This window comes from Oratosquilla oratoria, chromosome 12 (assembly GCF_046742065.1).
Source record: "Oratosquilla oratoria isolate Oo_2021 chromosome 12, ASM4674206v1, whole genome shotgun sequence".
NCBI classification, from domain to species: domain Eukaryota; kingdom Metazoa; phylum Arthropoda; class Malacostraca; order Stomatopoda; family Squillidae; genus Oratosquilla; species Oratosquilla oratoria.
The window spans coordinates 30,993,214-31,004,284 of record NC_134788.1 but is presented as its reverse complement, the minus strand read 5'-3'; the positions used below and the strand labels follow the sequence as shown (position 1 = coordinate 31,004,284).

The window sequence follows — 11,071 nt, the reverse complement described above, 5'->3', positions numbered from 1 at the left end:
AAATCATCAGACCATTGGAAAGAATAAAGGAATTGACACAAACTGAATATGAAAATTATGTTGATGAAAACAACCAATATAAATGAGAAAGCTATAAGTACAGAGAATTATGATGAGCATTTGATAGTGAATTTTGATGACAAAATAGAAAATGGATAAAGCAAAGAGAGACAGAGCATTATAAGAAAGAGATGAATATGGTGATCCCTATAAAACAAAGATGGAACTATTTAATGCCTCTAAGTGTGCTGATAAAATGAACAACATTCTCTTTTAAGAACAAATGATTAGTGGACTTGGCTAGCTCTATCAATATACCAAGGGCTTTTTCCCCCTTACAAGGGAGGTAGCCAAGTACCCTCTCCCACACATTCCACTCCCATCCACCATCCTTTCCTCCCTCTCGTATTAGCTCCTCATGGATGACGGGTCATCCCTGTTTCATGCCTGATTCCCTGGGTTAGAAGCAATGCAGCAAGATAATGCAAAATACACTCAACAAGGGTAATTGATAGTGAGTTTTAATGATAAAATAGAAACTGGAGGACGGAGAGGGGGGGTCGCCGATTTAATGAAGCGGCCTTGCTGTGGATGTGCTGTGTCTTGCGACACTGCTTCTGACCCAGGGCAGTGGACAAGGTGCAGGAATGACCCGTCATCGAGGAGGTGCTCAGATAAGAGGGAGGGTGGAGGGGTGTGGAGTATATTCAGGGATGGAATGGGTGGAAATGATTTCATGCCTTTCCCTTTTTGGCTACCTCCCTTGTAAGGGGGGAAAAGCCTTTGTATATGTATGTATGTATGTATTCATTGCCTCCAAGGGTGATAATTAAATGAACTATTCTTGTGAAGAACAAATGGTTAATGGATTTGGTGAAGAATGAAGACAATCTGGAACTAAACATTGAGGCCAAGAATAATGATAAACAGTATTATGTCTGAAGATGCACCCCAGCTATTAGGAAATCAATATATGAAGGAAGAGAAATCCTGTTAAACCCATTGCATATGGTTAACCTCTATCATAAGGTGTCAGTGGACACATGAGTATGCCGGCATTAATGCCTTGATTATATATTTTTGTAGTTGTACATGAGTTAGACCCAGATTCTCTGAACTGGTTTAATCACATTCTCTATGTTTATTATTACTCGGAGTAAAAATGAATGAGTAATACAGCAGTTACTTTATATTCTATAATGCGAGTACTGTGGTGCATCATACATATGGCAGCCGATGCCACGTACGAGTATATGACTCATACTGAAGTGGTTAAAAACAAATTGTATGACAAATGAATCCATTGATATAAGTGCCAGTTTTAGCTATAACACTAGATAATGCCAGAGCCCTCACATGGGAGGGGTGGGGTTGAATATGCCCTGGGCAACAGTTCTAGTCCGGACATGCCGCCCACAAGGGTGACAAAATAATTATAATAAAGGGTCAAAGGAGCCCTGAACATTTTACTGCAATGTACGAATTTTGTGTTAGAATCAACAGAATATGAAATATCTTCCCCTTATCCTTTCAGAAACAGGGACATTGGATAACATTTTTAAAATCGGTTTAATTATTTCGCAAGCCAATAGCTATAATAATAGGCAGTCAAGAATGGTGATGATGGAGGAAAGGGGGTGGGGGTTTGGCATCACAGAGAATTTTGCCCTGGGAGCGTGCACTTAGCCATGTAAGGTCTCCGGCTAGTGCCCTATAGAGAAATGTACAACCATAAATTGCCTGAAGTAAAACAAATGAGGAAGAATGCATAAGCTTCTCTACCAGAATGTAGGATGATATTAAACACAAAGAAAATAGTATTACCTGTCCAATATATAGAGGAAATAGCTAGATTTAGAAACAAAATTGATTCTAGATATGAATTGGTCCTAGATATAAATTGAACATGCTTGATCATTGTATTATCACTTGAAAATTAAATTGTTGAGGCAAGGGATTTGATAGAATAACAATAATGATAAAGACCTTGACATCTGTATGCAGAACAAACTTGACTAAAATGTTAGTAAAATGTCAATCATAAATAAAAAAAAGAGATGGGTACAGAAAGGAATAATACTCACAAAAACAAACAAGAAAATGTATACTTTGAAACAAGGACACTTCAACCTGGAGATCAAGTATACCAGTAAAGTATTAAGAATAATCATGCATACATATACCAATGGCTTTTTTCCCCCTTACAAGGGAGGTATCCAAGTCAAAGGTATAAATCCACTCCCACCCCTCCCTCCCCCACTCACTACCCCTCCCTCCCTTCTTGGCTCCTGGATGATGGGTCATCCCTACATCTCGCGCACTGCCCTGGGTCAGAAGCAGTGTCGCAAGACACAACACATCCACAGCAAGGCCGCTTCATTAAACTGGTTACCCCACTCCCCCCCATGTGGAAAAAGAGAAGACGGGGAGAAATCCCTTCAGGCTTCATCAAAATATCATTCACACATACTCCCTCACCCCACCCCCCATCATTCTACTGAAACTAGTTGAAGAAGTTTTATCTGTAAATTCAATATGTTGATACACTAAACAACCTGAATCAAATCTATATGTGTTATGATTTTAGAACATGGAGGGTAAAATTCATTTCCCAGTGGATTAAACACTACATTGACTTGCATGGACAGATAAAGGGTTATTAGAATCATTCTCTAAATCAGAATTTATCATTATTTCATTATCAATATCACTACTTATAAAGGTGATACAGTAATGTTTATTTGAACTAAAGATGTCCTCAGCATATCCAGTTTTCATAAGTTGCTAACGTTCGAACTCGACAAAAGGTGACATTGTTTGTAAGAAAATAGAAATTATCGTCTTCAATACAAGTAAGATATTTCTGCACACATCATGTTCCTTGAAGTATGATGATGTATCACAATATGCTGTTATACTCATTCTCTCACCCTGAAAATGTAATCAAGCCTGTTCACAGAATATGAGAGTCACTCACTTACAAGTACAAAATAAATATAATCAGGAATTCAATGCCAGCATCCTCATATACCCCATTCGCAGCTCATGACGCATACACAGCCATCATCACATTCAAGAGTTTAAACTAAAAATACAAATCCTGGTAAATTGGGGCAACAAAAGGTAAAGTACATGTTTTAACTAGTGCACAGCCTTTACTTACCTAAGTGCCACTCCAGGGCAAAGGTCTCATTGATGTCCCCCTCCCCCATCACTTCTTCCCACCACCATCCCTTACTGCCTGTTTTAGCCATTGACTTGCGAAATAGTTAAACAGATTTTGAAATTTGTATTTAATGTCCCTATTGCAGAAAGGATAAAGGAAAACATTTCATATTTTATTGATTCTAATGCAAAATTTGTTTATCATGGTAAAATATTCAGGGCTTCTTTGACCTTTTGTTGTTATGCTTTTGTCAGCCTTGTGGGTGGTAAGCCAAGGCTAGAATTGCCGCCCCTCCCTAAAAGTGCAGCCCCTAGGCATACCCCCCCCCACACACACACACCATGTGAAGGCCCTGATTTAGTGTAATTGTGAGATTAGTAAGAGAAGTGTTATGCATTGGCTGTTGTTTCCCAAACAATAGTAAAGAATTTTATATAAATTTTAAAGCAATTTGTCCAATAGTGGAAAAGGAAATAATTATGAAAGATAATGCGAGGTTGGCAACGAAGAGTATGAATTGAAATTGAAAAGTACTGCAAGAAGAAATTTTTTAAAACCAATCAATTAAGACTAACCATTTAATGAGGCAGAAATGAAATATTACAATGAAATTTAATAAAGAGAACTTAAGAATTTATCTAAAAATATGAACTCATAGAAAGAAAAAAATAGTTAAGTAATGCTGGTGACACAAAAAACAGTTGAAATTTAGTATTTTGGAAATTAAATTAAAAAAAACAGAACATGAAGAATCGGAACTGCAGCCAACAGACACCTACGCGCACTCCTATAAACACTCAAGCACAAAAACATACCAAAAAATATCACAAACATGAACAGTATCACAGATGAACACACAAAACTTCTTTAGGTTTTGTGTAAACACAATGTGCAAATAGCACTGGTAAAAGATGCTAAACATTACAATCCACACTGCCCGTCTTCGCTGATTACATGACCAAGGAAACAACATACAACACAAAGGAAGGCTTGTAATTCAAATACACAACATCATACCCTTTGCTAGCAAAACTAGAAAAATAAAAAATAGATAAAAATTCAATAGCAGACACCATAACTGAAATAATCATATAGATTATACATTGATGTTAGCTATGGTACGTGTTATAATTAAACTTTGCTTAACTGTCGCTATACAGTACTACTTTTGGCTACTCCAAATCAACACGAGTAGGAGATCTGCACCCAGACACCAATATCCTTCTCTTAGGGCAACACACGAGAATGGTAGCCAGTTCTACACAAGGGTTCTTGAGGCTACCCACCTGCGACATCACAGCATGCAAAAACAGTCTAGTCTGGGCAACATAACATAATCCAAACAGTTGTCTCAAATATCTATGATACTGACTGGGGCAGTACCCCACAATACATAAAAATAAAAATACATACATATCCATACCACAAACAGTATAAACAAGTACCCATTAACGTTTTAAACACAGAACTGGCCTGGTAACAGACATCAATTACCCCCAAGTGCAATTGTCTCTTTCTAAGGGGAAACAAATATTCTAGAGGAATGGTACTCTAAGTTTAGGTGTGAGGTCATTATAGTCTATGTCTATCATTTCACCTTTGAGAGAACATGATAGAAATGTTGTGAATTTCTAATGGTGTGCTTTGGATCCTTTCAGGTGTTTGAAGGCACAACACTGATGAAGTTACCAAGTTGGAGGCAAAGTTTCAATATGGGATTTATGAAAGAAATTCTGAAGAAGAGATAATCTGGAATAGTCAGAGTGTAAATCATAAATTTCTTATTTCATGTTCAAGAAAAGAGTCAGAAGTTTATGAATGTGGATCATATAATTTTGTTTTTGTTTTCCCTATTTATTTGAATGTCAGCTGTATAATTATCAGACCCTATACAGTGAGATCTCATGAACAAGTTTTTCATGAAGCTCCATTTGCTAAGATTACCATTGTGTATTCACAACTGACTAGTGAGAAATCATATGAATATCACTGAGGATTTATTTATTCATTTAAATCTTTTGAGATTATATCTGGACTTTCAAAGATGAAATTTTCATTGCTGAACTTTGTACAGTTTAATTTTCTCAGTCAAATAGTTTGGAGATTTGCATAAAGTCACAGAAAAGGAACATTACAAATGTAATATGTGTGGAGGATTAGTTTCTTACTATTGTTAATTAATGGTGTCATGAGTACTCTTTCAAATGAAGAAGTTAATACATGCACTAGTGAGCAAAGCCCTTGCAAGGTTCCTAGGACGTACAAGTGTAATTTTTGTGAAGCATCATTCCAACGTCCTGGCAGTTTGAAAGACCATAAGAGAATTCATACTAGCGATAAGCCTTATAAATGTAGCTTTTGTGGAGCTCCGTTTGCGAGTTCGAGCAGTCTTAAAAATCATGTGAGGGCTCATACTGGCGAAAAGCCTTTCAAGTGCACCGTATGTGAGGCTTCGTTTTCAGCCTCGTACAACTTAAAGAGTCACATCAGGACCCACACTGGGGAGAAGCCTTTCAAGTGTAGTCTGTGCGAGACGTCTTTCGCCGAGCCCAGGAACCTCAAGTCGCACATTCGCACACACACGGGCGAAAGGCCTCACCTGTGCGTTGTTTGTGCAGCTTCGTTCTCTCACTATGGTAACCTGAAGATTCACATCAGGACGCACACCGGTGAGAAGCCGTACAAGTGCAGCCTTTGCCCAGCTTCGTTCCATAGCTCCGGTAATCTCAATTCTCACATCAAGACCCACACAGGAGAGAAGACGCACGAGTGTACATTTTGTAATGCATTATTCTCGGCATCCAATACGTTAAAGAGACACATTCGCACCCATACAGGCGAGAAGCCGTACAAATGTGACGTATGTGAGGCTTCGTTCTCGCAGTCGGGTAACCTCAAGGTCCACACCAGGACCCACACTGGACAAAAACCTTACAAATGTAGCGTTTGCGTCAATTCGTACACCGACGCCAAGACTTTGAGAAAGCATATGAAAATTCATTCAGATGAGAGGGATAAGAAAGCAGGTTCTTCTTAGTCTTCCCATCCTAAATACTCTTGAGGAAGGACGTGATAAGAAATCAGGATCTTCTTAATCTTCCCATCCTAAATACTCTTGTTTGAGAAAGGATGCGATAAGAAATCAGGATCTTCTTAATCTTCCCATCCTAGATAATCTTGTTTGAGAAAGGATGCAATAAGGAATCAGGTTCTTCTTAATCTTCCCATCTTAAATAATCTTGTTTGAGAAAGGATGCAATAAGAAATCAGGTTCTACTGAGTCTCCCCCTCTTTAATAATCTTGTTTTAGAAAGGATGCGATAAGAAATCAGGTTCTTCTTAGTCTCCCCATCTTAAATAATCTTGTTTGAGAAAGGATGCAACAAGAAATCAGGTTCTTCTTAATCTCCCCATCTTAGATAATCTTCTTTGAGAAAAGATGCGATAAGAAATCAGGATCTTCTTAATCGCCCCGTCTTAAATAATCTTGTTTGAGAAAGGATGCAACAAGAAATCAGGTTCTTCTTAATCTCCCCATCTTAGATAATCTTGTTTGAGAAAGGATGCAATAAGAAATCAGGTTCTTCTTAATCTTCCCATCTTAAATACTCTTGTTTGAGAAAAGATGCAATAAGAAATCAGGTTCTTCTTAATCTCCCCATCTTAGATAATCTTGTTTGAGAAAGGATGCAATAAGAAATCAGGTTCTTCTTAATCTCCCCATCTTAAATACTCTTGTTTGAGAAAGGATGCAATAAGAAATCAGGTTCTTCTTAATCTTCCCATCTTAAATACTCTTGTTTGAGAAAGGATGAAGTCCTCCAGACAGATTCAGCAGAAGAGCCACCAGAGAGTAATCTCTGCAAAAGTGAAGGTCATGAAATTTATATTGTGGAGAACAATTCTGGCAACTGTGGTTATTCACTTGAAGCAGTTGACTCACCTTCTTGCTCTATTCGTCAAAAGGTTGTAAAGAATATTGTATCACATGTTGAAGGAGAGATGTGGAGAACAGAGAAGCTGACAGGAGATGTAGAGAAAGATGATCTGGGCAAGATGACAAAAGTGAACGACTGGGTTGACTTCTTGTAACAAACATAACTTGTAAGAAAAGGTTAGAGAGTAGTGTTAACTGATATTGTCAAGTTAGATGCAGAGTTAAATGTTGTACAAGATGCTGTTGATTAAGAGACTGCAGTCAGTGGCTAGTGATTGTTAGCTTCAGTTGTAAGGTATTAGGATATATTAGGCCCAGTGCAGAGAATGATATGCAAGCACCGGCCCCATAAGAATTTAGGTCAAGCATTTGGCGGGTGGTGAGGAATTACGCTAACAACAAGGTTGGAAAGCCATAGAAACACCTTTTTTTCATCCTTAGCTAGCTCGTCCTGCATTTCCTGTCTTGTAGAGGACTGATACACAGTCACCACTAAGCTGCACATGCGAGTCGAGGCGATGACAGGCACCTCCTGGCTCTCTTGGTGTCGTCCCTAGCTTCTGTCCTCGTCCTCAGCCGCAGTGTTTCCCGCATAAAACACACAGTTTGCTTCACTACTCTGCTTTGAGAGTACTGTTGTAGTTTTCATCATGTCTAGTAACAGCAAATGGGTTGACTTTGTTGAGCCACAGCCTTGCACTGGTGAAGGCATTATTTGTAAGATATTTTATGAGAAAAGGGAAAATCTTACACCCTCTCACTCACCAGGGGATGTAATACCCCTGTACCACCAACAACTCTTACCAACGATGAAAATGGTGATACAGATCTTGTGTTAGTAACAGTGAAAGTCTTACTGATGGTATAAGATGTCGTGCTCTCTGTGGTGATAGTGAATGGGGTGAAATTGCACCAGAAGATAATGATGATGATGATGATGCAGACGAAGGCACTGAAGTTGTTAGTGAGGGGGATGGAGAAGGGCGCCCTGTAGCTGAACTGGTAGGTAGGTAAAGACCCCCACAAGCCTGAATGCTGGAAAAGGGAGGTATCAAAGAAAAAACGGAGTTCGGGTGAAGAGTATATCAGTACTTACATTGACAAAGTTGTGGAGAAAAGAAAAATAGGGAATGTCTGTGTTGATGGCTGCTTCACAAACTTGAGAGAGGATGTTAAATAGATTTTTGAGTGCTTTTTTTTAAGAATTGATGACCTGTTTGTACAAAATGCATACTTGACAAGTCTTATTCACATAGTGCCAATAAAGAGGAGGAGAACAAAGAAATGAGTACTAGATAATGCAATTACCACTACAAAGTAAAACATAATGGTAATGAAGACTCTGTCTATAAAATTGCTTTCCTCTCCATGGCATAGGAATAGGGAAACTGTGTTACCTCAGTAATAATAATAAAAAAAAAAAAGTGACCAGCACAGACGTGATCATCCCAGATCAAAGAAGAAAACCCACTTTTGTCAACAAACCCTCAGAAGTCGCTGTGCATTGAGTGCATGAACACACTAAGATGCTCCCTGCAACCCAAAGGCATTATCCAAGGGCCAAGTCCACTCGCCGTGCGTACCTGACAACTTACATATCTCGGAACTGCATACAGAATACATACAATTCATGATGGAAAAGCATCCAGGTGAGACTAAAATTATCATTATTATAGAAACGTCTTCACCAAGCAATACAACAATAGTATGGCCCTTCCTATGATTGACACCTGTTGTAGTCGAACATTTACAACAAAATAAACCACCGCATGTCGAACATTTACTACTACAACACACCTACTCAGGCAGAGTTTCAACACACTCAAGCGCAGGGGAATAATGTAATCACACTTGAGGATAAGCTTCGTGACCACAAAATAAAAGCAAAAGAGAGATGCAACTTACTTCGCACTTTGAAAAAATTACCCAGAGTTTAAGGTCAACTGTATGGCTCGCTAGCAAAGTTTGACAGGCGCCAGTCTTGCAACGGACGGGAATGTCATATTACGAGAGAAAGTTGTGAGTCTATAACTTTTGTACCCACGATGTTAAGAGTGGTCTGTCAGCCATGTTTGTGTGGAAGTGGCTGGTCGGGGATAGGAGGAAATTTGTAGTTGTTGGCTAAAGTGGATTGAGTTGAGACTGAAATGTGAACTTCAACAAAATTACTATTTTTGCAGACAATTGTTTCGGACAAAACAAGAATATTGTGATGATGTTAACAACATTAAAACAAGTTCACAGTGGCAGACTGATCCACGTTGATTTGACTTTTGTTTCTGGCCATCCTTACATGCCATGTGATAAGTCGTTTGGGACTAGAGAAACAAACACGACTTGTTAAGGCTATTATTACACCAAATGGCTGACGTCATCCGTGATTCTCACAGGGAATTCAGGTTCTTGCGCATGCAAAGGGAATATTTCTTAGACCTGGAAAACCCCAGTAACGTCATTACAGTTCGGAAGTCCTCTTAGGCAGCGCTTACATCAAGCGAGTCCGTGCCGATTTTCACCAAATGCTTTGAATTCGAACAGCTAGAAGAAGACTTTGTTTACAGCATTCTAGACATCCCCAGGAACAATTTGTCTAATATTCGTAAAGGTTTAGCTCATTTCATTCCATCATTCAATTTCTCAATATATGACGCAAAGGTAATTTGATTTCTGAAAATTGAAGAAAACGAAAGATTGTAACCGACGTCGTTTTCTATTCGAAAGAACTCACAACGGTTGAGGGGAATCGGCCGAGATTCGCTCGATGCAAACGCAGCCTTAGTTGTCCAGGGCATCTCAAATCGTCATCAAAGACACGTATAAAGAATACTACATCCTCAAGAAGCACAATGTACAAGTGATGTAATGGCCTGATAAGTAAAATTTTGGTGTGGGTGTTATCATATATTTCCATACATTTATCCTAGCGATACACACTTCGTACATCTAAGACTGACACAAATAAGTTAGGTCAGGTCGGGTCACGTTTTTTATGTATTTGGGCAGGTCACATGCAGGGGGGGGGGCTTTAGGCCCCCCAAATAGTGGCCAGCCCCCCCAACTGAAATGAGCAAATTGAAAAATTAAAACACTCATTGAAATAATTTTATTAAGTGGAATTTTTAATTGCCAGGGCTAAAGATTTGTCAGCCATCAGTGCTAGCCCTACCATTAACCCCCTCCCCTTCTGAAATGAGGATAATATATGTGTATCATCATATTACTATTAGCCCTCCCAAAAAACAAATTTGCTCAGCCCCCCCTTTAGCCTCCCCAACTAAAATATCCTGGCGCCGCCGCTGGTCACATGTTTGATGGACAGGTGCGGGGAGCGTCTGGGAGGAACGCGGTAGAACTCAGGCTGCAAGCCTACACCTGGGTAGGCGACACGCAGTATGGCGATAGACTTCACGATATAGTAGCACCAAGTTTATGATGACACAGAAGCTGCTGCCTGTGTTGTGAAAGGACTTGGCCTAAGTTACTGTTTGTACATTAAACCAGTACAGCAAAGGAAGTAGGTTAGAAATTCGTGTCCCTTACAGAGAACTTCTTAGCGTAGAAATTAATGAGACATGCCGTTAGTCCAACTCACCGGTGGCAAGACTCGAACCATCGTCACGTCGACCTCAGTCGCAAGTAGTGACGACCTAGTCCGCTCGGCCAACGAGCAAAGTATTTGTAAATGTGACAATTACAATACTAAACATTATAATTTAATATATATATATTGTTTGTAAATGTCTGTTTTTTATTTCATAGTTTGTGAATATTGTTATTTTCGTTATTGCCACATTGTTAACTTCTGTCAAATATACTTTTTTTTTTCCAAAATGTGGATATCATTTTCGTTGCATGAACAATTGAATATATATACTAGCAGTCGAGAGAAAACAAATTAGTTTGAAAACTAAGGATTCTCATAAATAATGTAGAATATGTGTTATAGTTATGCAGAAGATGCATAATTG

General features: G+C 38.9%; 1 protein-coding gene across 3 annotated transcripts in view; it reads left to right on the top strand.

Annotated features, from left to right (window-relative positions):
- Window positions 1-10,347, top strand: part of LOC143031251 (uncharacterized) — an 11,429-nt gene extending 1,082 nt beyond the window's left edge. For all 3 annotated transcript variants that reach the window (XM_076194844.1, XM_076194845.1, XM_076194843.1), the window contains exon 2: window positions 4,825-10,347. In XM_076194844.1, the coding sequence (XP_076050959.1) occupies window positions 5,355-6,203 (849 nt within the window). In that variant the 5' untranslated portion in view covers window positions 4,825-5,354 and the 3' untranslated portion in view covers window positions 6,204-10,347. The remainder of the gene's footprint in view (window positions 1-4,824) is intronic.
- The last annotated feature ends 724 nt before the right edge of the window (window positions 10,348-11,071 follow it).